Source organism: Sander vitreus, chromosome 12 (genome assembly GCF_031162955.1).
Source record: "Sander vitreus isolate 19-12246 chromosome 12, sanVit1, whole genome shotgun sequence".
NCBI classification, from domain to species: domain Eukaryota; kingdom Metazoa; phylum Chordata; class Actinopteri; order Perciformes; family Percidae; genus Sander; species Sander vitreus.
This window is the reverse complement of record NC_135866.1, coordinates 27,463,372-27,490,886: the sequence shown is the minus strand read 5'-3', so window position 1 is coordinate 27,490,886 and position 27,515 is coordinate 27,463,372. Positions and strand designations below refer to the sequence as shown.

General features: G+C 41.0%; 1 protein-coding gene across 1 annotated transcript in view; it reads left to right on the top strand.

Moving 5' to 3' along the window:
* The first annotated feature begins 718 nt into the window (after nucleotides 1–718).
* Nucleotides 719–27,515, top strand: part of LOC144526276 (cadherin-12-like) — a 54,122-nt gene continuing 27,325 nt past the window's right edge. The window contains exons 1-6 of the mRNA XM_078263639.1: nucleotides 719–1,024; nucleotides 7,002–7,126; nucleotides 8,388–8,557; nucleotides 12,038–12,157; nucleotides 15,248–15,415; nucleotides 16,246–16,433. Coding sequence (XP_078119765.1) covers nucleotides 719–1,024; nucleotides 7,002–7,126; nucleotides 8,388–8,557; nucleotides 12,038–12,157; nucleotides 15,248–15,415; nucleotides 16,246–16,433 — 1,077 coding nt within the window. The remainder of the gene's footprint in view (nucleotides 1,025–7,001; nucleotides 7,127–8,387; nucleotides 8,558–12,037; nucleotides 12,158–15,247; nucleotides 15,416–16,245; nucleotides 16,434–27,515) is intronic.

The following is a 27,515-nucleotide window of genomic DNA, read 5'->3' as shown; positions in this document are numbered from 1 at the left end:
AACTAGCAGGATCTTTACTTAATTTTTAATGCAGAGCTATTCAGCTGTCAAATTAACAAATATTCATACATATTTTTAAAGTGAATATTGAATCACTAAATGTTACTGGACATTCATAAATGAAAGTCAGGTTCTATAGCATATCTTAAAATTAAAACTAGGAGTGCCATGGGGATGTCCAGCCTAGTGCATCAAAATGTCAACAAACAGGAAGGAGGTCCTAATTGCAAGCAAAGCTTCACGCTGTTGTCAAACTGATGTTTTTTGTGATAAAGAATTGCTCACCTGTCACGGAGATAGCACAACTGTCATCATGGGACGTAAGTATGAAACTTTGTTCATGTGATAACAGGTGGTAGTATATGGCAACTTGGCAATCTCCTCGAGATAGGGTTTCTACTGTTTCCAAAGTCAAGAATGAACTTTTATGCTCAACATTGTTATCTTTTCTCCCAGGGTTCTAAGCTGAGGACTGAAGTGAAGAGAAGACAAGCGGGCCATCTTGGTTCCTCTGCAGTCAAACTCCAACATCACCTGGATATCACAAAAACTGCGCACTAGCACATTAATAGATTCCTCTCATCATCTTGGAGTTTAAACACTTTGTCCGATGCTTACCTCCAGGACAAATCCAGTTTTGGATGCATGTCCATTTCCAACCTGGAAATAGCCAGCTTTTGTAACTTTTCACTAGCTTTCTTAGCAGCGACACTCCCTGATGATCACAAGGGAATATGTCATCATGTTTCTGGTGGGCTCCTGTTTCCTGTTGGACTACAGCACCCAAATCCCCCTGCAGACTCTGCTCCCGAGCAGAACTAAGGCTGGAGTGATGTCAGCCAGGGGAGGGACTGGAGGTAAGACTGTAAGAGCATCTTTCGGGGAATGGACATCCTTAGAGGGCAGGACGAGGCTAAGGACACATGGGAGAACGAGGGTCCAGCGTATTAAAAGAGGATGGGTGTGGAACCAGTTCTTTGTCCTGGAGGAGTACATGGGATCTGAACCACAGTATGTTGGAAAAGTAAGTAAATATTGTTAACATCTGAGGTTTAAAGTTTTTAAATGTGTCAGTTTTTCTACCAGCTTCCATTTAAGTGCAACTTTAAAACTCAATGGCTCATTTAAATTAAATTAAATGTCCAGAAATTGTGTTATTATTATATGTCATTATTATGCGCATACTGAGTATCTCCGTCTTAATGTTTTTCTGTCCCCTCCAATGTACTTTATATAATCCTTGTGATTGTGACTTGTTTGTGAAATTTAGAGAACAACAAAAACAACCTCCCATGAATCTTAAATTTTAGGTTTTGGGGATTTTAACATTGATTGTTTGGATTGCTCACCAGTTAAGGAAGTATGCAGAAACAATGTTTATTACACAGAAACTGTGGGAAACTGTGGGGGTAACTGGGTTTAAAGCTCACTGAATTGCTATTACTTGAGACTTTTTTCTTTAAACCAATAGCGCCATCTATTGGATTCAACAAATACAACCAATGGTTGATGAACCTTCATTTGGACATCACGACTTTAAATCTTACCTTTCCAACTGTGAACAAAGTGTTATTATTAATAATTAAAAATTATCTTGTTTAAATACTAAAACAGGAGTCCCACAGGGTTCTGTTCTTGGTCCACTTATTTTTAGTTAATATATAAATGACCTACTACAATGATTAGGTTAGAGTAGGTTTTCAGATGAATGCAGATAATGCAGTTAAATATGTATCTGGTAGAATTCCCCTGTCAGTTTCCACACAGCTGTTAGGTCATTCACAGTCCATAGCAGCATGGTTTGAAAACTCATGTCTTACACTCAATGTTAAGAAATCTGTCACTTTGCTTTTCTTCCAGGGCTCAGTCCTCAGGCCTTATATTAGATTGCCATTTAACATTTGAAAAGCATGTTAAAATGGTGAACAAGGTTGCAAAAGCAAACTTACATACATTTAGACTAATTAGAGAATGCCTACCAATTCATGCTGCAAATAGTTCCATGCACCCTATGATCTTTTCCCATTTAAGTTATTGTGTAACCTCTTGGTCACAAGCAGCATCTACACTTGTGTTCACTTAGTATGTCTGAATAGTGTCCTTCTTATGGTGCAGTCAGAACGAAATTTGCTAAATGTGTTTGTAAATTAGCCTTTCTTTAATCAGTATTTCACCACAAATCTCATATCCTGCATTTTGTTACAGTTTTTACGAATGATTTCAGTGCTGTTTTCAAACCTTTTAACCCTTCCTTTATGTTTGACGATTGTGTTTGAGGGGTGAGGGTCACGCTGAGGCGGGAGATCTGAAGCCTTTTCCTTTTCTTTGTTGTCTGAGTCTCCTCTGTGAAGATTAATAGCCTCACTGCTCGGTAATTAAAGACAGCATCCAAAGGGAGGAAGTAAGGTAAGAAAGTGTAGGAGATCAAATAATGACCCAAAAGACTTACTCAGGGCAAGCTTTAGACAACTTAGTACATCCAGCCGGGCTCTTCAATAATATCGACAAAGCCACCAGATGCATAGGGATACCAATAACACACATCATTGGTTCAACGTATGGATAAGATCCAGATAACTGCTCTGTTGGCTCAACCTTTATTTTTTGTGTGGCACATTGGCTGGACAGCTTTACATCAGACAGGACAAAACAGAAACTGTAAAGCAGCAAAGGAGATACATCTGTTGTGGTTAAAGCAACAGTTGAGTAAATGAATGAATGGACATCCTGTAGAAATATTCTAATGACACCCTCCAGCCTCTATATATTAGAAATTGAAGTACTTTCTGCCTGAGCATGTTTTACAATTGGCTCAGCATTTTATTCTCCAAAGATATCAAAGCTTAGTGACTTGTCAGTCAAGCTATGTTGCTTCTTGCTTCAGTACAGCGTTAGGTATAGAACTTTCTCAGCTCTGTCATTTCTAACCGGAGAAGCGTGAGTTGTGAGAAGCACTTTCCCACACCAACTACAATGACATTCGGCAAAAGTATTAAGAGGAGCTCAGGATGGTACTGTAGATGTGATCAGGTTGGCAGACTCTCAACCAGCCTGCCTACCACAGTAGACTTGCAGCCGCTTTTTCTCTGCAGGGGGCCTGAGACCTCCAGCTGGCAGTCAGGGTATGTGTGAGAGACGGGTAGAGACCAACCAAATAACCTGGATCTGTGTCAAAACATGTCAACGTTACTTGTGGCGCCGAAAAAATTAATAAAAACATTATTAAAAAGAGTGTGTGCAAGAGTTTAGCACTATTTGCACTTTTGCTTAAGGATACAATAGTAGTTAGTTGGGAATGGAGAGAGTACTTTTACAAGCAAACGTCTCTCAGCTCTATAAGTTCTCTGTTGTTCCAACTAAAACAGGGAGGAGAACACGTGCAAGGCCTGAAGAGGCTGTCAGACTGAATAAGCTGGGCTCCACCTGGGTCCCTGATTAATCTGCTGTTGGTGCTAATAGCAGGATTGATTATCACCACAGGAGGCAGGGCTGCGTGGAAGAGGGAATCAGATGACCTTATGCCACTTAGCGTTTGAGTCAGAGCTTTTAGTGCTAAAACCGCTGGTTGGATCTGTAGAGGCAGGCAGGCAGGTTTAGAAGAATACACTGAACAGCATCAAGCACAGAATGTCGACAGGCCACATGTCTGGCTAAGACAGCAGATGATGAAGTTATATAAAGTCTTGCGTGTTTAAAGTTTGTCAGGAGGTTGCTGCGCACACACACACACACACACACACACACACATACACGCGCACACACATACACGCACACACAGCTGGAATACATATCCTGAGAAAAAGTTGAGGTAAATGCTCCCTGGATTTCTCACCTCACTGGTCTGTGACAAATAAGGTTGTGTTTTTCAGAGTGAAAGCCCAGCAGCACAGTGTACGTGTGTGTGTGTGTGTGTGTGTGTGTGTGTGTGTGTGTGTCTGTGTGTGTGTGTGTGTGTGTCTGTGTGTGCGTGTGTGCGGGCGAGCGTGCATGCGTGTGTGTATGTGTGGGCTTGTTTAACTGTATTCGTGGGGTCCAAAAACTGGGAGTCCAGTATACTTGTGGGGTCCCGACAGCTTTATGGGGCCAAAATGCTGGACCCCACAAGTTTAAAGGGCTGTTTGAGGGTCAAGACTTGGTTTTAAGATTAGGGTTAGAATTAGGTTATGGTTAGGGTGAGGGTAAGAGTTAAGGTTAGGCATTGTCAAGTCAATGTTGTGACAATATCAGGCTTTATTTCTGCACTTCTGAGAAAGGTTGCAAGGAAACGTGTGAGTGTCTGTGTTGTGGTGTTTGTGGCTTTTCATCACATCACTCATCAATATGACTGTTCCAACTGTTTTCAGATAGCCAAGTCGGTGAAGTTGGTAAAGCTACACTAGTCAACCCCACATGCTGGTGACTCCGAAAGTCAGGGGGAGGTGACCGAAAGGTTTAGTTGAAATGATTAAAACCCCTTGCCCCTTGCTACAATTCGTTTGGGCAGATCTGAAAACTGATGGTACTTGTGGGTGTGGACCACATAACTGCACCAAGACCCTTTAAAGGAAGTCCTTCCCAACTGAGTTCTGGAGCACTTCATTTGTGGTGAGAACGTGATCTGACCCTGATCCGACCCAATTATAAGGCGTACTCGTTGCATGCTGGGACGTGCATGAGTGAAATCAACAGTTAGCTAGCAGCTAAATATAGAACGAACTGAGGTTTGACCTGGACTAGCAACCTTCTTGATATTTGTGCAGATAGGACCTTTGAAGCCAATATGACATACCAGTCAAACAGTGGAATTACAACTTCTGTGTCCGTCACATGATGCCATGGGACTCAAAAAGACGTTTCCTCATAGGCTTACATGGCGAAAGAAACGTCTGTAAATCAGTGGATACATTTCTTTGAGCATCACAACCCCGACAAATGACTCACGTCACTACCAGAACATGATCCATTTGGTCCAATAACATTTGGAAAGTTTAGAAAAGATGCACAATTAAATCATTTAATCCCCATTTAAGTAAGCGGAGTGCAAAACCAAAAGTAGCCGGCTCCGGAAGTTGAACTTTTTTGGATTTGTGCAGCACTCAGCAACCCACAAAGCAATGAACTGGGCTCTGCCTCAAACTCTGTATCCAGGTCTTATTACAGTATACATCCCATAGTATGCACTAACCCTAACACATGCATACAGCACCTGTATGTTGATTGTCTCCTCCACTCTCTTTACATATTTAAAATGATGTTTAATGGACAATATGTGTGAGCACATAGCATAAAACAGAAATGCATTGGAAAATGAAGTCACAATAAACCCAGGTTACACCATGACTTCATATCATAACACTGTAGAGTTGGTTGTATTGCTGCAGTGCACTGTGTAGACCTCTGATGTTTGTTTGTCTCCCAGCAGGATGCGTGTGCAGCTCTTAGACATATGTCACCTCATTACACATGTCTGCCTGACCTTTGCAGTGGCGCTTCAATCTGCGTCTGTCGGTCATGACTGCTTAACAAAATGACCACTCCAGAGCATATTGTGAGGTCATCAGAATTCATCAGAAGCAGGCATGAGTCATAAAGCCTAAGTTTGCAATATTTGCATTCAGAACAACAACACCATTTATCTCAAAGTGAAAAATACATGTGCTTTTTTAGATGGTCCTCATCCTTCTGTGTTACACCCAATCAGGAATCAGGAAACAAAAGGGATGCATCAATCTAAACCTGGGTGGCTAACGGATCTAGAGACAAATGAATGTCCTATTTTCAGCAAAATTAAACATTACGTCAGAATACCAGGTCTCATTTCTGAAATCTTTCAAGCTTCAAATCTGACTAACTGTAATGAAGAAATATTATAATATCTGACAAATATAGCAGAGTGATTAAAGATTGAGATTAAGTGATGTAAATTGTTGCAAGGATGATACTGGTTTGAGACCTGTGTGAAGTTGGTTATAATTTATTTATGTGTGTGAGTGTGTGTGTGTGTGTGTGTGTGTGTGTGTGTGTGTGTGTGATTTTTTGGATGATCAAGATTATTTTGGGAAAACGGGGCCTTGGTCTGTACCAGATGAAAGTAGAAAAACCTTGCGGTGAAATCTTTGGTCGTCAATCCAAAACGCTGTTGCTAGATCACACTTTGAAACACGTCCATTATTTTGACAATAGTAGACAACCGACTTAGGTATTATTTGATAAGAGTTCAACAGTCAGAAAACTCATCTAATCTGCTACGCCAGGACTGTGTGCATGTGGTTTGATCAGATTTGATCAGATTAACAGTGCTGATCCGGAGGAGACCGGAGTTTGTGTCCCGTTCTTGTCCCGCGTGTCACTGAAACGTACATTTTGTAAACCCCACCCACGATATTTTCCTATACCAACAGCCCCGTTCTTGTGATGCATGTCAGTGAAACGTACGTCCCAACTCAGAGTGTCAGAGTGTCCTGTCTACTGTACATATCACGGCAAAGGGCTAGACGCGAGTCCTGAGAGCGTCAAATAGTGACTCCAAGGGTCCCGACCAAGCACTTCTAAATATGACGCTAAAGAAGACTGTTTGCATCCATGACAAAGGCCAAAGGCACCTGACCAAGCGTCACTTTTGGACACGATGGGAGTGAGAATGTGTTGATTAAGACATCAATAGCAAAAGAGCTCTACATACAGTACTCCTCTTTTCTTTCACAGATCTCTCATTCATCTTTGTTTATATTATCGCCGTATAAAATCTCCTTTGCCATGCTTTGCTGTGTTTTGGACACGTGTTTATTCATTTTTCGGCCTCTGCGATGCTTTAAGAAACTTTATTATCAACAGCAAACGCTGAAAAAGACGGCACAGGTCATTCATTTTTAGCTGATGAAAGCTTTTAGTAAACGGCACATGTTCTGATTTACACAGTAGTTGCTAATGACAGATATCAAGTTGTATTGTAACTGATTGCTGCTGGTGATGGAGCGTTCAGGAGCTGCATGATTGAATGTTGTGTGCCTCTCTGCCTGCAGCTCCACACAGACATGGACCATGGAGACAGTGCAGTCAAGTACACTCTGTCAGGAGAAGGAGCCGGCTCCATATTTACTATCGATCACATCACAGGCGATATACATGCACTGGTGGGGCTTGACAGGTCAGTACTCATCAATAATTATAACAATACAGTAATAAGGTGCAATGCCAAGCTTCAAATACAAAAACAACAACTTGCATCTATATTCAAGAGGGGGTCCATGACCCCCTAGGGGGTCCTCATCGTTAGTTCATGGGGGCTGCCCATGTTTTTTTTTTTTTTCAAAAATTAAAATGTCTGAAAATATACTATAATAGGATTTCAGCATATTATAGCACAAATAAATTGGCCTATTTGTAAAAAATCAATCAAATATGAGCAAGCACACTTTCCTGGTAGATTACTTTATGTATTGTAATGTAAAGGCATACAGTTTGATTGTTGCGATTGTCGCTGACATAACTGTTCAAAGACGTAAAATTCTGTACTAGGTTGGATGAAACCACTTTGGCTATTATTCCAGGATGCCTTACGCCCGGGCCACACAGCCTACGTCTACAGCGTGTGTGCCTGGCCGAACCAGTTTTTTTTTTTTTTCTGGCGTCCATGTTGCCAGGTTGGAGTAGACACACATCCCGCCTGTGAGCCAGCTACTGTATGTTTTACAGAATGACAAACTAATAGGCTACAACAATGAGCTAATGGGAAACAGGTGAGGGCAGGTGACAAGATGTCACAAATGAGTAGTAGAGGCGGGGGGAGACAGTTCTGTCAGTATCTTCCAAAAGGACTTTTATTATTGTTCCAAAACCTGTTTTTTTGTCCTGAAACCTCTATGGGTAAAGATTAGTGGTTATGATGATGAACCTGGTTATGATTTATGGATAGATCACAGTCACACTATGGTTAGAAAAACACTCCACAGTTAAATTTGGTTAAAATAAGACATGTTTATGACATTATAACAACGACACGCTACTTCTGCCTTTGCTTTGCTCAAAGACAAAAGTAATTATTAATGATAGTCATTTATGAGGAAAATGTAAATTTAGAAAAATAATTTTTGTTAAGTGTTCTGTTTATGGATTCAATACTTTCATTTAGGTATTATAATAATATATATATCTTAGTATCTTAGTATATCTTAGTCTATAGTATTATATTGTCTGATCGGAACACATATGGAAAATAAAAAGAATATCTGTGAAACCCACAGTGTGGGCATTTGCACATGCTGACACCAAAACCATGTGGGCACCTAAGTACCATCTAACATATATCTTAAAGCCTCACTTCATAATCATCATGTAGTCTTTGTTGATGAGACATATTATTAACATCCGTGCATATATGAGAATATGTAATCTGGGATATTTTACAGGGAGGAAAAGTCCTACTACACGCTGAAGGCCCAGGCTGTTGACATCCACACAGGCATGCCTCTGGAGCCCCAGTCTGAGTTCATCATCAAGGTGCAGGACATCAATGACAATGAGCCACGATTCCCCGATGGTCCGTACAGCGCCAGTGTCCCCGAGATGTCTCCAACAGGTAGGACTGCCAGAGGTTGAGACGAGGACTACGCTTACATGAAGCCTCTCTCAATATATCTAACTTTATCTTCTATACCACATTTCAAACTCAAGGCTCGCGGGCCAAATCCGGCACCTCGCTAATTTTTATCCGGCCCGCATATCAATTAAATACATTTTAACCGCCTAGTGGTGCGCCAAACCAAAACGACGGGAAACTGTTTTCAAACTGCAATGACACGACACTACAAGCAGAATTTGTGTGGTAGCCTACTTTAAAAATCCAATTAGAATGCATTGTTTTGCTTGATTTTTTTTTAATATTGTATCATGGCTATGGAATCTTTTGCTGACTTTTTAGCGCTTTATGTGGACCAAATTGTAAGTGAAAAGGCTATATGAGACATGCCGCTAAGCTAAATGCTAAAGACGAAAAGTTGCCGATGTTCAACCCCTCTGAAGCGCGTCATCCAACGGGAGTTTTACCGCCGGATAAACGTGGACCTCCGGGTACTGCTGCCATTCATCTGCATGTACGGCAGAACAGAAAATCTGCAAACGTTCCCTTAAATGACTAGCTAATGCTAGCGGTTGCTAGCTAGCTTGATTACATTTTTTAAAACAAATCTAGTTATAGTCTGGCAATGTGTGACCCTGCAAGATCTCCAGTCCTTACACATTATGAAATTTAGACGTTAGATATGAGATGATTGTCTTTAGATGTGAGACGGTGTCAGACTTTAGTCTTTTAAAAGTCAGTTGAAAGTCTTCTAGTGTCTGGGAGGCATAAGGCTACATCTACACTATACATTGTGAATTGTTTCTAAAGTTGTATGATGTTTTTGTTGAGTTATTATTACGCAATACTTTTTCTGACCTTTTTGAATCTTGCCCCTGACAAATAACCCATATTACAAAAAAAGACTAAAACTAATAAAAACTAAACTAAAACTGAGCATTTTCAAAAAATAAAAACTAAACTTAAAGGTAATCCAGAAGGATGTCGGGGGGTCACAAGCCACAGAACATTTGACCGGGGCTTAAAGCATTGCTTATAATACCTAATTCATTGACCGGCATGAAATGCAGAAATCAAACGTATAATTAATTTTAAGCATTTTAACCCTTTTTAACCTTTATAAACTAGTAACAGAATTGATTTATTTGCCATACATGTAAGGAGGAGATGACATCATCATCCTTAGGTATCAACACTATGGGGAAGAAAACGGTGATCATAAAAAAAAAAATATGTCAAACTGCACACAATTTGGAAACCAGACATTATTCATTTTAGAAGCTTTACATTATATCATGAATGTTGTCTGTAACCATATGTCTTCATAGTGATTTTTTAAAAGCTGAAAGTCTATACATTTTCCGCTGCAGGCTAAAAATACATCTCTTCCGACTGCACCTTGGCTAAGAAGATATAAAATGATATTAAAAAATGGCTCTTACATGTACATTTCTTGCTGTTCTGAGTTTGTACCTTCATGGTTAAATGCACTTATTGAAAGTCGCTTTGGATAAAAGCATCAGCTAAATGTAATGTAATGTAAAAGTGAGAGGAGCTGAAATGATTTGTCATATGCTTATGGTTTGTTGGACTAAACTAAACAACTGAAATTCATATACAGAATTTTATTTTCCAAGGCTTTTGGTTCGGCTCAGTTCTGGGTTCAGCTTGGATTTATCAAGTTGTATCTGCTGCTCACACACACACACACACACACACACACACACACACACACACACACACACACACACACACACGCTAAGCCAGACTTAGTGGCCCATCTGTCTGTTAAATGCCTTTACTGAGAGGTAATTTAACAGTCAAGGTCTTTAGGCTTTAAGCTGTTAATGCTTCAGCTGAGGTCCAAAGTGCTCTAATAGAACACAAGTGTGACCCCAGTATGTCTCGGTTGCAGTGAAATACAGCAGCAAACTGTATAGCGGATTAGCTATGGTAGGAAACAGCACACGTGTCCATGTGATAAAAACATAAAACATAATCCTATCTATGAGAAGTCGACTTCTAAGAATAGAAAAGCTCCTGTTTGCACTGTTTTCTGACTTCTCAAAGAGAGTTTTTGATATGCTTTGAATATGAGCCTCAAACTACACAGGTTCACTCATTTTGTTTGTGTCAAGGGCTGATACAAACCAGTACTTACAAAAGAGGATTACTGCAACATGGGAAACATGTATTTGAGTTCTGAGATCAAGTTTGAAGTCAGAATTCTGACTTTTTTTCTCAGATTTCCGACTTTAAACTCAGAATTATAAGTTTAAACTGAAAACTCATTTTTCACGTATCCATAATCTGTGTGTCGTAAATGTGTCCTCCGTAGATACTTACACGTTCAGAGAGTGAGATTCATCATTTTAAGAGTCCAAATTTGATATTGACTGTATTGTTCGTTCATCCTGGCATTGTCTGATCTGCAACACATATGGAAGATAATCAAATTTTCTCTAAAGCTCACTGTCATGGCATTAAACCATGCTGACGCCTAAAATACCATGTAACAGATATCTTAAAGCCAGTTTCACTGAGATATAACCCTGGTGAAAACGTCATCAGTTTATGCAACACAAAGTCCATCAGTCCGCTGTGTTTTGTGCACAATAGTGCACGATACCATATGCTATGAGCCACACAGTAACCACATTTGCAGTTAAAACGATGCTTTAGTAGGCTACAATAATTACCGTAAAGATGTAGTCAATTGTGTTGGCGTTGGAATTGTGGATTCAGCTGTGTGTATGCAACACATTCTCACTCCCAGTGCGTCAAATAGCGACGTTTGGTCAGGTGCCTTCGGCGTTTGTTACTGACGTGAAAAAATCTCCTTTAGCGTCGCTAAATCACGCTTGGTCGGGAGTCTTGGCTTCACTTTTCGACGCTCTAGGTCGGGACCAATTTGGCGCCATTTAAAAAAATTACGTTTAACTGACGTGTAGCACAAGAACGGGACAGTTAGGTTTAGAAAAAGATGGTGGGTGGGGATACAAAACGTGGGACAAGAACGGGACACGAAAGTGAAAGTCCTGTGTTGTTTGATTCATCCACCACCCCAACCTGCCTCCTTACACAGATTTTTGGTCTTTCATACTACTCGCTACCATTGTCGCTCTTAATACTCTGCATCTTACAGCGCGGCGGTCAAGCTGCTGCTTTCCCCGGTTGAGTCCGGTCTTATAATACATCCATGGGTGCGTCCCATACAGACGCTAAAGGGTGGTTTTTGCACTGGTATCCGACGCTGAGAGCCACTCAACAAGTGCCAGTATTTTATTATTAGTACTCATTTATTGTCTTGTTATTTGTTTAAATTCATTCGTTTGGTTTTTATTTCTTGTCTGCTGTTTTTGTTCTTTACATATTCAAAATAAACACTTTCAATCAATCAATCAATCAGTCAATCAACTTGTGTATATGTGTGTGTGTGTGTGTGTGTGTGTGTGTGTGTGTGTGTGTTTGTGCGTGTAGGAACCTACGTCACACAGGTGACCGCCACAGATGCAGATGACCCCACATATGGCAACAGCGCACGCATCGTCTACAGCATCCTGCACGGCCAGCCGTACTTCTCCGTGGACCCCAAGACAGGTGAGAGGATTGCGTCATTTACGTAATGTAATGCCCTCTTCCATTACATCTTCCAGACCATGAGTTATTCATATTCATCCCCAGTTGTATAACAGTTCTGTGACTTTTGCGTGAACCCTACAGCTCACAGTGCCAGCTGTCTAGAAAAACATGAAATTCAACCGGCCATGACACACAGCGAGAGGGTTCTCAGAGTGAGTTTCTCCTCAGGCCTGCACCTGAATGCTAAAACCAGCACTAAAAAGGGACTCAAAGATTTTCAGTCCTTAAACGGACATTTCAACCGAGCGGTTATGCCTCTGAACATGGAGAGTCACGAGGAGTAGCACACGTCATCATCCTGCCTCTTTAGAAGTATAGACCACATCAAAGATCAAGGTATGAAACAAAGGTGGTTTAGCTGGTGAAAATGGCAGCAGAATTTTGGAAGCCATCAGGGTTTCCGCAGGATCTTAAGAAGTCTAAAAAAGTCGAGTCTATATCAACGACGTTCCACTTCCGGGATTGTTCAGGTGCCGACGGATGTCCCTCACCTTAGCCGGATATCCGTTACATTCCGCTTTCTTTGTGTTGGCGTTCTAAACTCCGTGGATTTCTGAGGACTATGGTTGACTGCTCCTCAGATCTCTGCAGGGTAAATCCAGACAGCTAGGTATACTATCTGTCCAATCTGAGTTTTCTGTTGCATAACTAAAACAACTTTTGAATGTACACACGTTCCACCAAAACAAGTTCCTTCCTGAGGCTATTTTGCAGATGCACCGTCTGGCGCTTAGCACCGCCCAAGACAATTGTGATTGGTTTAAAGAAATGCCAATAAACCAGAGCACGTTTTTCTCCCATCCCAGAATGCTGTGTGGACTAACCAGACCCTCCTCCACAGCGCTGTGGAGGAAGGTCTGGCAATGCGAGACTAAATAAACATTTGTACATTTCAAAATCAAAATTTTAGGCCTTAAAATGTCCTAAATTTGCTGAATTATTGTGTTCTAGCTCCTAAGTCATTTTAAACAGGTCTTAATTTTTCTACGTCCATGTAACGCTACCTCTAAAGCTCATTGAAATGCTCCCGCAGCGCATTAGAATGTTTTTTTTTATTATTCCGTGGTGTTGTAGTTCTTTCTTTCACTAGTCCAAAAATAACTCGCTGTATGAGACCAACATGCAACTTATATTGCAGCCGATCAACTGTCGTGTTATTGGTGTGAGTCTCTTTAGGATTGTACCACAGACATAACGTTGATTTTATTTTTTAGCTATGAGGAAGTACAAGTTTAGCGATACCTGGCTTGAAAGAACCAAATTTAGGGCTTGGTTAAAGCCAGCTGCTAACAACTTATTTGAAGCCTACTGCTTCTTATGCAAGAAAGCAATTCAACTGGGAACGTTGATTGTACATGCGATGGGCTCCCATGCAAAAAGTGAGATTTCTTTTTTTATGTTGTGATATAGGTCTTAAATTTCTTCATCTAATTTTGGAGTCTGAGAATCACAGATCATTGATTTACCATAAACCAGTATTAAACAACTGTCAAAAAGTGTAAAGAAATGTCTAATCATTAGGGCCCGAGCACGAAAGTACCAGGGGGCCCAATGGTCCCTCATTGCTTAATTATTATTATTTACTTTTTTCAGACCTTATAGATTGAAGAGTCAAGTGTTGGTTAGCTAACCTTAGTAGCATTACCACCACTTCCTGTGGTGGTTTTACGGTAAAAGCCTACCACTGCCTTCACAACATATTTATTATAAGCGAGAAGTGCTTGATCAGTAACGTATGAACAGTGTCTTTTTCTTCAATTACATTTTTAATCATTTCTCTATGTCATTAAATTGGCATAGACTAAATGTGCAACAAATAGAGGGAAAAAAAACATCCTGAGGTATTATTTATTATGCATTTAACAGTCAAAAACTCATGAGGACTGTGTGGGTGTGATTTGATCAGATTTCATTGAGAGTGGCCTGGCACAGCAACCCCACAACTGTCATCAGATGTGATTCAAATGCTGGTAAATCCTGACTGAGACATTTGACATAAGATACTTTATTGTCACTGTCCGACAGTATCATGATGAAAAAAAAACCATCACAACAAAAACACTAAACATGTAAAACAGAAAAGGAAGTTGAATAAGAACAAGAAGTGAAAAGGTCACAGCAGTAGCTAATGCACATTACAGATAATAGATAAAAGATAAGGTATTGCACATTCCTGATTAGTTAGCAGCGTCGATAATAAATAGATAAATAAATAACTTTAAAGTTTTTAGGTGTAAACATTGGTCTGATCATTTGGGATATTTTTTCTTAACCTTTATTTATCCAGGTAAATCGATTGAGAACAAATTCTTATTTGCAACGACGACCTGATCACATTCACACAGTTCCACATTCATACCTGGAAGCTGCCCAGTACAACACAGTCACAGTCTGATCTGCTGGCCACTGAGCAGCTCCACTGGAGCAGTTGGGATTAAGGGCCTTGCTCAAGGGCACCTCAGTGGTGGTAATGAGGGAGGGACAAGCGCTGCTCTTTCACTTTCTCCACCCAGATTTTATCGGTCTGGGGATTGAACCAAGGACCTCCCGGTCACAAGCTTGCTTCTTTTACCTCTAGGACACCACTGCCTATGAGACTAGGAACGATTTAACAGTTTTACTGCTAGGGGGAAGAAACTGTTCTTCAGTCTAGTAGTCTGGGCTTGTATGGTCCTGAATCTCCTACAAGATGGACCTTCTTTTCTTTTCAGTATTTTAGTTACTTTCTATTTTAATTAGAGTATGCATTGGAGAGTGCCCAGATTAAGCCCCTCTTGAGTTTCATTTTTTTTGCATCTCTCCATTACATCTTTTATTGATGATGTGTATTTTAATCTGAAGTAATTGTATATGTGTAAATCAATAAGCTAAACTAAAAGGTGGTGGGCAGGGTGGGTCGGGTCACAGTTGGTGTTAGTGGCCCTGCTTAGGCTGGTGCACAGAAATACATGACATGTATCTTTTCCCAACCGAGTCTACTTCTCCTTCAAATCACTGAGAAGGGCACAGACAAAACAACCCTTTTTCAAACCCCTCCTCCTTCTCCAGGAGTGATCCGGACAGCTCTAGCCAACATGGACCGTGAGGTGAAAGGGGAATACCAGGTTCTTCTCCAGGCTAAGGACATGGGCGGTCAGCTGGGGGGGCTAGCCTCCACCACCAACGTCAACATCAGCCTCAGTGACGTCAATGACAACCCACCGCGCTTTGCAAAGAGTAAGAACATCTCAATAATCATATATGATTGGTTGGTTGGTTTGTCTATTAAAGTGACGTTGACGCAGCGGTAGCGGTAGCAGCAGAGAGTAGAAGCCATCAGGCAAGTGTTATTTAAATAAACTCCTGGTGTACTAACAAACTTTCCAATGCCTCATTTTATGAGTACATAACATATTTGTACTACTGTAGAAGTTTGGTACCATTCCGGGCATTATTAGTGGGGTAATTCACTAGATACACCTTTGGTTCCATTAGCGCCTGCACTAAGCCATTCGGCTGATAGCACTAACTCGACCAATGTTAGACCAAGGGAAAAAAGCTTCTGGGGGGGTGTTTGGCTTGAGGTCATGGTGCAAAGGACCCTAGGGTGAAATTACTCTGAACCATCCCTTTAAAGCGATAGTGCATAGTTTCTGTCTCCTCCATGAGGAATTCTAAGTAATGACAGTAAAACTGTCGGCTCGTCCAAATGATACAAGCCTTCCGTGACCGCGTACCGCCCCCCCGCCCCCACCACCGCCCCTCCTCCACACAGTTGCTAGTAGCCAAGGACACGGAGGATTAAAAAAAACATGATGGACTCAGAAGAGGTAATTACAATAACAATCTTCTGAACGTAGTCATACTGAAAAATATAGAGAGAGTTGTGTGGAGCTGATAGTCTTAATTAGCTTTGTAGCAACTCATTTGGCAATGGCTTGAATGTAACGGACATTAATATCAAAAAGTTACGCACTAAAGCTTTAAGATGAATGAATGAAATCAGTCTCTACATCTATTTCTTAAATTGCACTTAATTGCTTTTTCGCTCTCTGTCATTCTCTCAGGTATTTTCCATCTGCGGGTGCCAGAGTCGGCGGCAGTTGGCTCAGCAGTAGGCCGGATTCGAGCTCACGATCTGGATGCTGGCAGCAATGCACAGGTGGATTATGCCATTGTTCCAGGAGATGAGGGCAACATGTTTGACATCATTTCTAATGGCCAAAGTCAAGAGGGAGTTGTAGTCCTGAAAAAGGTACATTCACTCATCATCAGCTGCACATCATCTGATATACATGGTGATCCCTTGGGTTAATTTTTCTAAAAAAAATAAAAGGCCAGGTCTCAAATAATATCTGGGACCATATTGGGACCGCAAGGGTGTAACTTCAGTTTGAAAAGTGTATGTGTGTCTGGGCCGGGGTCCTTTGTGATACAAAATCCAGGAAATAATTCAGTTGAGTATAATGATAAATTCTTCCAGAAAGAATAGTACTTAACTATGTATAAGAAAATTATGTCTTACTTTCTTTATTGTTTAAAATAGGAGCTGATCACTGAGACTTGTAACGAATTTGAAAGTAGAGGGGACACAAACTGGAGTTTAAAAAGTGGGGGGGGGGGGCATGTCCCCCCTGTCCCCAGTGGAAATTACGCTCTAGATGGGACCAATATCACCATTATGTGCCAACTTGTGGTAATTAGAATGTGATTTTTTTTTAATGTAGCAACGTTTGATATGTAATGCTATGAACCAAGCCTGTGATTGTTTGCTCCTGTTGTCTAGGATATTACCCCCCAGAGATTGGTAAACTAAATGATTGACCACCGACGGGGACATGTGAGACATGTGACCTGTTGTTGTTTTCGGCCGGGCCCGGCTAGCTGTCACTTGACAAGAGTTCATTTAGTTTCCATTGAAACACGTCGATCAAACTTAACATACATGGAGCAAAAGAAAACCGTTAATCAATTCAGGAAAACAGAGCGTTGCTGGTGGCATCTGCCATGACACGTCCACACCGGGACCACCTTCTTCTTCCGTTTCCTGCTTTTATGCCCTTTGACCCAAGCAGGGCCACACCCACTGCCCCAGTCAGTCGGTCAATAAACAGTTCAACAAACAGTTGGATCATAATGTCACAGATATCACATATATCATTAAACACCTACGTAGGTCTATATCTGATTATTGTATCATTTATTTATGTAGAAGGAAATGAGATCTCTCACTGCGCAGCTACTTCCATACACTATATATGGAGTTTCCATATTTTCTCAAATACTGTATCAGATTTTTGTATGCTGGGCCATTTAGAGGTTGTTTCTAAGTCGAATGTGCATAAGGTATACTGTGTAGACAGAGTTGAAGCATAAAGACAACCTAGTATTCTGGATATTAGCTTACTTCTCATTGCAGATCCATGGTTTAAAGGGCCATTCGGACTGAGAAAAACTGGAAAAAATGCAATTATTTCAATTCCGCCCCTAAATCAGATACATGTAAATCTGGCTATAGTATTCCATGATAAAAAAAAGAAAAAGAAAAACCTGAATAAATTAGAATCAAAGGCAAATTTAGCAAACCCCAGAATTGTGCTAGCGATCTAAGAGTGGGAGGAATGTGCTGATCTGGCTGTGATCCCAATCATTCTTCCTCTTAACCTTCCATCGAACCAAGCTATTAGGCCAGATAATGCTTGATACACTCACTCACGCATGCAAACACACGCTCTCATGCACACCAAAGGATTTTATTTTGCAGCGTCAGCCATTGGATTCCCCTGATGATTTAAGATCTGTGGTAGATATTTGAAGAAAGGGGAAGAGAAAAGAAAGAACGGAAGGACTAGAGGGATGTAAAAGGAACTAAAGAGAAGGGGGGGGGGGAGAATAAACTTAAACATATGCCACTTGCTCCTGGAGGACCACAGCATCTAGTTTAACAGGAAATCAGATCTCAGAGTAGAGCTCTTCCAAAAGGAGTCATCTGAGGACTTGGGAAGACTTCATCATGGTTAAATGCTCCATCTAAAGGGATACCACCTCCACACTCACATACACACACACACACACTGGAACACACACAGCGCACACGTCACATCACATCAGGCAGTTTAACATCAGAGGGCTGCGGAGGCTTTTATTTCAGACTGTCCTCTAAATCAGTACAGACACGACAGCTACTTTCTGAGCACCATAACTTGCCAGCTGCGTCTCTTTTTCGTTTCTCGTTTTTTGATATGAGGGAAGCCATAAATCTATTAATAATACATGTTGCCTTTTAGACAAGTAAAGTAGCAGTGTATTAAAACAGTCAGTGGTTTTGGCTCAATAGCTGTTAGCTGGTGCCTCCTCTGCCTTCAGTATCACGTAACGTGTGCATGTGCAAACTGAGAGGCAATGTTTAAAGGCAGTCCTTGAAATTGGATGAGATAGTGTTTCTCTGGATGCAGGATAGCATCACTGACAGGGATGAGCAAGGGTAAACAGGTAGGATGGGATTATTGTGAAAAATGGGACACATCTGTGCTGTCAAAGAAAAAGCATACTTTACCCTCGGTCCTTGCAAGTATCCTTTTACGGGTAACTAGACCAGCCACAAGGGGTGAATGTAGTCTTCCATAACACAAAACTGCATTTGGGAGGACATCATTCTCCTATGTGGCTATAAATCAGTGGAACATTCTTCCTACAGAGCTACTTTCATGCACTAACTTGCACTCATTTTCACACTTAGCAAAGCATTGGTTGTTAACTGAGCAGACCACCAGTAAACTGATGTGCTACATTACTGTGTGTTTTTGGGGAATAATGTCTGTAGATTTGTATGACTTATGTATCTGTATTTTATATGTTGTACTGTAAATACTTTGTCTGTATTTTAATGTGCCATTTACCTGCCCAGGGACTACGGGTGGAAAATAGCAATTTGCTACAACCTGGCACAAGACATCTATGAATGTTTTTTGTGCACTGTCCCTGTTCAAATAAATAAATTACAATTACAAAAATATCTAGAAAATAGTACAGTATATGGACAGGAATATTCATATATTGACTCAATATTGCTACAACAACAGCTTGTGTTAATGATTGTAATGATGAACCGTTAACCGCCAATTACAATTTTGACCGATTAATACTCAGTTAAACGGTTAAAAACAATATCATTAAAACAAAAATAAAAATAGGCTATAGCTCTTTTGCTAGTTTTAACTGCTCTAACTGCTACATTTCGTTCATGGCTTTCTGCTGAAAGGGTGACACATGCCACTATATCAATGAGGGCCCGTCCTACACACAGAGTATGCCAGGCAGACACACAGCTGATAACCGCGCAGGTGGATGCGGTGGAGACGGGCTCGGGCTCCGCAGACCGCTGTGGACTTGTGTTGGTTGCGTGGAAACGCAATCTTTTCTAGGAAAGTGGCTGCTTGTGTCCACGACAATGCCCGCAACATCGTGGTTGTGCGACCGGTACAAGTCCGCAACTGTCCACGGAACGCAGAAAGTATGTCTGATGTCTGAGCCTCTCGGAAAGGTGAACTGGTGAAGTTGCCAGCTTGTTTTGTGTTTTCCTCGGGTCAAATTTTACCCGTTTTCAAAGTTTTTTATATCAGGAACTTGTTTTTTTTTTCAACCTAATTGCCTAAAAATAACATGGATGCCATACAATGTTCTTCAGGTAAAATGAATGATTACTTTTAATAGAATTTTGGTTGTTTTATTCAATTTTATGGCATTTAAAAATGTTTGTTTAAATGGTTTCAAGACAGTATCCTGAGTAAACTTTGACATGTCTGTAATTATCCATCCACATCCTCTGATCTTAACTCTTAAAAACACGTGAAAAATGTCGTTGAAAAAAGTGACAAAAACCTCGGAAGAAACTACAAAAAAATCGACAAAAGCGCTGAATTATTTATTTTTTTAAATTACATTTTTGTTGTATAATTAGATTTATTGGCCATGAATTGAGCTGATGGTTGATGGGAAGACAACACAAGGGTTAACGGTTAGTGATCGGTTATCGAGGGTCGGCAATCGGTCAGAAAAAAAGAAATCTAAATGGTAATATTTTATGAAGATTCCATACAACATGCCCCGGGTGTGTTTCTACCTGCTCTGGGTGGAAGTCTTAGTGTTTGTGTGGATGTCAGTATCTAAAGTATTGTTTAAGAGGTATAAACAAATGAGATTTGAATGGCAAAAGACACAAATGAGCCAGAGCATACAGGTAGACCCAGAGCTCTGACGAGATACCTGATGCATTGTCCCCCAGTGTGCTTTATTATAGGAAAGGGAAATGACACTTAACAGGGTTACAAAATGAGGACATGACGCTTTTTCATGTGCACTGAACACCTGAGGAACTTGTCATTGTTCGAAAGGAAAAGGTTCAGCCACTGTTGAAAGAGATTTAGTGAGCGCGTGGACTGCTCAGGTAGACGTGCCACGTTTGTGATTCGCAGGCTGAAAGTTTGACTTGGGAATAAACGTAAACCTTGTTTTGTGAGTCCTCCTTTAGTTTTAATCATAATTGTCCCTCATTTAACATAACTTCTGAATCATTAAGGTATAGAACGGCACAGAACAGCACAGACTGAGAGGGCCCTATCTTGCACCCGCCGCAGCGTGGCGCAAAGCTCCTCGCAAAGCTCCTCGCAAGTGTCTTTGCTAGTTTAAGACCGACGCAGTTGTCAGTTTCCCGTCCAGCGCCCACGTCGTTTAAATAGCAAATGATCCTGCGCCCATCTGTACGCCCATGGGCGTGCTGGTCTTACAGGGAGGTGTGTTCAGGCGCATTCTTGGCGTATTGCTATCTTGAGGCAGCGGAAAGTGATGGCGCCATTGACCAACAAAAACCTGGTCTAAAGTCAATAACGCAGCATTTCATTGTTATTTTAACAGCGCACTGGTAAACTGCGGCTAGATTCGTGCACAGCGCGGGCACACACTTGTTACACACACAGGGACATGCAGCAGCACACAAATATGCAAAAGATTACAAATAAAAATATTACTATGTGAAATAGTATTAAGATATGATATGCTCTGCGCTTTCACTTCACGCACGATCAGATCAGTTTCTTCTCCTGAAAATCTCTCCTTCCTGCTGAGCAAATCCTCCATCATAATAGCAATGTGCCAACGTACAAATGCGCCTGGCTTTTAAAGGGAATGGGAGATGACACAAACTGATTGGTTTATTGCATGTTACGCCCAAAACACACCTACGATTAATTAAGTACAACCCTTTTGAACCATGCGCCTGGCGCACGGACCCTTTTTTCCACCGTTAAACTAGCAAAAGTGGATTCGTACACGCCCTAAACGCACTTGTGCCAGGCGCTTCACGCCGTGCACTTAGATCGTTAAAACTGGGCCCTTAGGCTGCAGAGCAGGGGCAGAGCCAGATGTTGTAAACTTTTGGGGCTCAGCCCAATCTACAGGGGGTCCGGGAGCATGTTCCATTTACGGCAACTATAAGCACTATTTTTCAAGAAATTTAATATAAGAATGCCTAAACATCTGTACATCATTTGGGAATAACATGATAGTTGACAAGGAAAGAATCATCCGGTATAGCCTACATCCAGTTTGGTATCTATTGATCTCTACATCATTCTGAAACCAGAACACAACAAATGTTGAGGATAACTTATGTTCACTCCTGCCACCTAAAGAGAGGCAACATATGATGTTACTATTTAATAATGTACAGTACGTAGGGTAGGAATTTGACGTAAACAACATCAGAGGGACGCTGAAGTTATTTTAAATCCCTAAAAAGATTCTGGTCTTTTGAGAAAACATTTGGGGCTGGAGCCCCAGAAGCCACCCCTTCGTTCCGCCCCTGCTGCAGAGTGAAATCATCTGTCTGACCTTTTTAATCACATTTGTTTAACAAGTCTCCCAAATTCCGGAAGTGAGTGACAGGATGATAGCATTTTGGAATATATTTAGGATACATCAGACTGTGATAAAAGAGTGTGGCCAAACGTTGGATGTTCAGGCCTATTTATGCAGCGAAGTCTTCTGATGTCTCTGATATGTCTTTTTTATCTGTTTACAGCAGTAGTCCTGTCAATGGGATTTTAAGAACCACCAAACATCTCCCACATATCTTTTTCATAATTCTGAAATTCATATTCCCCACAAAATACAGCCTTTACTACAGCCCATCATCACATCTAAATTAGTGGATCATGCAAATCACTGAACTGTAGTCTTAGAAAATAGCTAGCTACATTGGAAAATAGTGAAAGGCCTCCAACAGTAGTAGAAGTCTTTTTACGGTGTTTCGTGTTTTAATCCCCCAACGTCGTCTTCCAGGCAGCACTGCCTGGAATACACTAGGATTAGGCACTGGTTAGGGTTAGGGTTAAGGTTAGGGTTAGGTGCCTTAAAGTCGACGGTCGCAGGGCTGCCTTGAAGTCGATGTTGGGGGCTTAAAACCATCAAGCTCTTCTTACAGTATATATTAGGGTCTCATATCGACGCTCAGGTCTAACTGACAGACACACAAAGAATTAGACAGGATAAAGCTCTGCATTCACTCCAAATCCAGCAATGTGGGTGTTAATTTGTGCTTTAGAACATAACCGCCATGAGAGACAGTAGCCAGCATCCATAAAGCCACCTCAGGTGTTCAGAGCCAGACGACAGCCACAGCAAATCTATTAATAAAAAGTAATGCTAGGGTGAGCTTTATTTTAAATGTCTAGCTTTGCACTTTTCTTCTCTGACTACTTTCCTTACTCATTGTTAGGATAGCCACAACAGCTAATGATGTGTCAATACGAGACACTGTGGGGCAAAATGGCGGTTGGCAAATGACAATGGGCTGCACACCCTGCACACTGTTATTGGCTGGGGGTTACACACCCACATGGGGCCCAAAGGCTCTTTGACCACGCCCAGAAACGTCCCGCACACAGCAAAGTAAGAAGAAAAGAGAACACCCAGGGCAGATGGCAGGGTCTCTGCAGATACAGACACCACCACACACTTCTAGTGGGTCATCAGTGATAATTGAGACGGATTACTTTGTATTAGTCTTTACATTGTTTTTGAGGAAAGCACTGCAAATTATACCTTTAAAGCCTCTTTGACTTAGTTAATCCTCCATGAAGCCTTACTCTCTTACTCTTACTCACACTTTACTACGGATGGAAATTAGCTTATAGCTAACTCTGGTACTGCTAAGGAGCTGTGCATTGTCCCTGTCAAAATGGTCCATGTGACATGTCAACAGTTGTACAGTGTAGTAGCATATTGCCGCTCTATCGGACACTCACTACACTACAACCACTCTCCTCTCTCCAGGCTCCTGTTCCTCTCTGCTGTCTGGGGCAAGATGCCAATCAGTTAATCCTCCCTGGCTCCCTCGTTGCCAATCAGCCCTCTCTTCCCTTTCCTTTCCCCTCACTTAACCCTACAAGTCTATGTGTCAGTTGAGTCAAACGCAGAGTGAATTCTATTGATCCAGGAGAGGTTTTAACTCTCTGGTCTACACCAGACAAGTTCAGGTTAGGCAGGAGACACTTTCCTCTGTAGTGCAGCTACTTAACTATATATAGTTAAAATATAACTAATTAATAAATAAAAGCCGTGCCAGAAGTGATGCTTGTGTAAGTACAACTTTAAAAATAAATCAATAAATAAAAAGCACTAGTTACAGGCACAGTCCTTGGTGTGTGCGTGTGTGTGTGTGTGTGTGTGTGTGTGTGTGTGTGTGTGTGGACGGCAGCGGTTCAGACAAGGTCTGACAGTGTCCTGTCCTTACTGTCTGTCTTCCTGTAGACGTCGCCAGTCTAAGAGGATTTGCTTAGAGTAATGAGTTCAGAGGGATAAACACAATGAACAAAATGAAAGATTAATGAGAGACAGGTGAAGGGTCTGTAAATTGCACTGCACGTCGCTGCTGGCTTTATGTGCTCAGAAATGCCAAACTGCTAAACACAACTCTACATTTTAATCAACTATCTCATTCCTGCAAGATGAAAATAACTAAAGAGTGATCAAAATGAAGACACATATGACACGGTACAAGACAAAAGGGGAAACTAGACTAAAAGCCAAACAAACAAAAATAAAAGAGCACAAAAAAGGTAGTGGGCATAATGTTTGGCTTGGATTATCTTAATGTAATATGCACAGGTGGCACAAAAGCTAAGCAATGTTACTGCTTTGGACGCCACTTGAGGCAGCGGTAACGCTAAACCAGCGAGTTCTGCGAGTTCTCATGTGTTCTGCGAGGTGAAGTGACTGTTTTTGTCAATGGAGTCTGATGGATTTGAAGAGAGTACTGTACTAAACTGCACTGTATGGTACTGATGTTCTGAAGCAACGTCATCATACAGAAACCTATGTTAAGGTCACGTGGGAAAAGTTTCAAGAAGGGCTTGGAAAAACAGCATTTTGGTGCTAAAACATACGTACGACCAAAATGTGAATGTTTGGATTTGAATACATAAGGAACACTACCGGAAAAGCTACAGAATAATAATAATAATAATACAAACTTTATTTATATAGCTCCTTTAAAGACAGACAAAGCAAGGCAAAAGCAAGGTACCCAGAGTCAATAGAGGTCAAGAGAGCTAAATGGTGGGGCCAAACATTAGCAAGAAAGAAATTGGGTAAATTAAAACAAGAGGACAAAAGACACAAAACAAAGTAGCGCAAGGACAACATAAGCATATACATATAAATATTTGCAATAAAATAAAAAATAAAAACATGAAGGGCATTTAAAAAAAGACAATGAAATGAAATGTGACACATGAAAGCAAGAATGATATAAAAACCTTAAAAATAAAAATCTAAAGTTATTTTATGAATGAAATAGACATATTACATACCTGAGGGTCAATTCAGGGGCATTTTTGAATCATTTACAATTCCCTAACCTGACCAAAGTTGTCGTCTTTCACATTCCCTTTCTGTGATGGCCCTGCCCCAGTATCAGCCATAGCTACAGCAGATAACTTCTAAAATAACATTAAAATACAATTAGGCCTATATAAATACATCTCCTGCTACCTTCCTGGCTGGATACGCTAACACAGGCTTTTCCGGTGTTCAGCTGAAATCTGTGACCCATCAGAATGAGTCCCGACCCGAGCAACGGCACTAATAAAAACTACGTAAAAATAGGGTTCTTCTCACTGTTCGTCTCATTTACTGTTACAGATCATTTAAGGTCATTATATGAAAAATGAGTATCAGAAACACTAAAAAGTTACATATAGTCACTTTAAATTACTCCCTCAAATACCTAATAAAATAAAATGAATGATCTTGTTACTATACAATATAGTGATACTTTCTGCTCTAAGATCCATTTATTCCACACATGTGTAGTCTTGAATGCACAGGCATTACTTTATTTCTCAATACAGCTGCTTGAGGGGTGTTTGTGGGAAACGACAATATGTGTCTTTCCCACACGGTGACTCGGAAGTGGATGAAAGGCCGAGCCATATGAGTGCTTGTGTGGGCTGGAAATTATGCGGGTAATGATTCCTTTTCGCTCAGCTTTCCAAACCTTTCCCAGTGATACAATGGAAGGTAGAAGCTTCAGGGAAGCCGAAACATCCACGCGTTCTTATCTCTGATATACTGTATACAGAGCGACAGTCAAATCTCAGGAATGTGAATTGGATTCAGCGTCTTGAGACAAACGGAGTTTGATATGTATGTGACTGTGTCTCGGTACAGTTTGCGGCTACATTTCCATATCAAAGTGGCTCAAAGTCTCCTGCATCTTTCTCCTGTGCATTCACAAACACATAAGCATGCAGAGGAATGGAAACCCACCTCCGTGTCCAAATCAATCAATGGTGCATTCTTCAGACTTGATTGGACATCAATAACCAAATACGCTGCCCTTTGAAGTCTCTACTGTGAGGAATTCATTCATCAAGATGCATGGTTGCTATGTAACAATAAGACTAGGTTATCCTGGCATCATGTTTGAAATGCAGCAAGTAAAATATTGAACTCTGTGTGTGATTGTGCAGTGTGTCTTCTTTGCTGTTGGTGACCACAAGAGTTTTCTTTTTGGTTTGGTTTCAAACTGTTTGGCATCCTTTTTTCATTTATTTCATTACAGATAGTTAACTCTAGTTATTTTTAACTGGTGTGTTACATATGGAAGCACATTTCATTCGCGGAAACAATAAGGATACCTTTTAAATTACGACATCTGTATCTGATAACTACAAGATCATTTTCTCATGCTATTTGTGCAGCGGCATTCTCTTATAGTTTTCATCAAGGGGACAAGCTTCGCTTCAGAACTCGAACCTCCTATGGCGCCATTTTGATTATACCAAACGATCACCCGACGTTAGCATTCCATTGACTGCCATTCATTTTGACGTCACTTTGACAGCGAATAACTTTACATCTGAAGCGTTTGTTTATTTCTAAAGAAACACGACAATGTATAAAAGGCTCCATTACCTTGTACTTCACGTTATGGCTCCGTAGCAGACGTTTTTATAAAAAATAGGCTAACGATTGTGTCATAACCACGCGACTTACTGTCGCACAGTAGAGGAATTACCGTATAGTACAGGAGAAGCTCGCAGGCAGTTTCAACTCACATTAGCTGTTTAAGTTTAATTACTAATGTTAACTAGCATTTTAGTTAGCAATAATTAGCCTGTGCCTATGTTATCTCCTTACATATACCTACGCTCTCTGTCTCTGCAAGATTGGGAATGATTGAGATTTCTCTTGGCACAGCTACCAGAAGACTTACAACTTTTAGACAGGTTGCTCACGTCACATTTACGTCGTCAAGCTCAGTTGGAGGCTGCTCAGTAACGCTCAATCATCACCGGAAAAGTGCTTCTAATATCTGGTCTCCGTCCAGAGCAACGGGATCTGTTGGTCCACTTTATATACTGTCTATGGTTTTCATCCCTCCATGTCTCTCCATTTAGCTTGGATGCCAGCTGAACTTAGCCCCCCCACAACATTTGAGGTTGGGAAGTTCGGTCTGGGCTTGATCCGTTGTGGAGCAACTATGCTCGAACCATAGCTGTTCGGACCAATCAAATTGTCAGTGCGGGCTTTATACGATGATGGACAGATGATCAACAGTAACATAATCAACCACGTCACCAAAGAGCGCTTGGGCTGCCATCGCGTCTGTTATAGAACATATCGATAACGCAATTTTAAAAGAGGAACAGAGAACCGCGATCACGTATGTATACACATCGCCACACCCGTCAGCACGACACGGAAACTGCCGCCTCTGCCTTTGCTCTGTCGAAGCCTGCCTTTGACTTGCAGCTTCTGTGACGTCTGTCTCCGT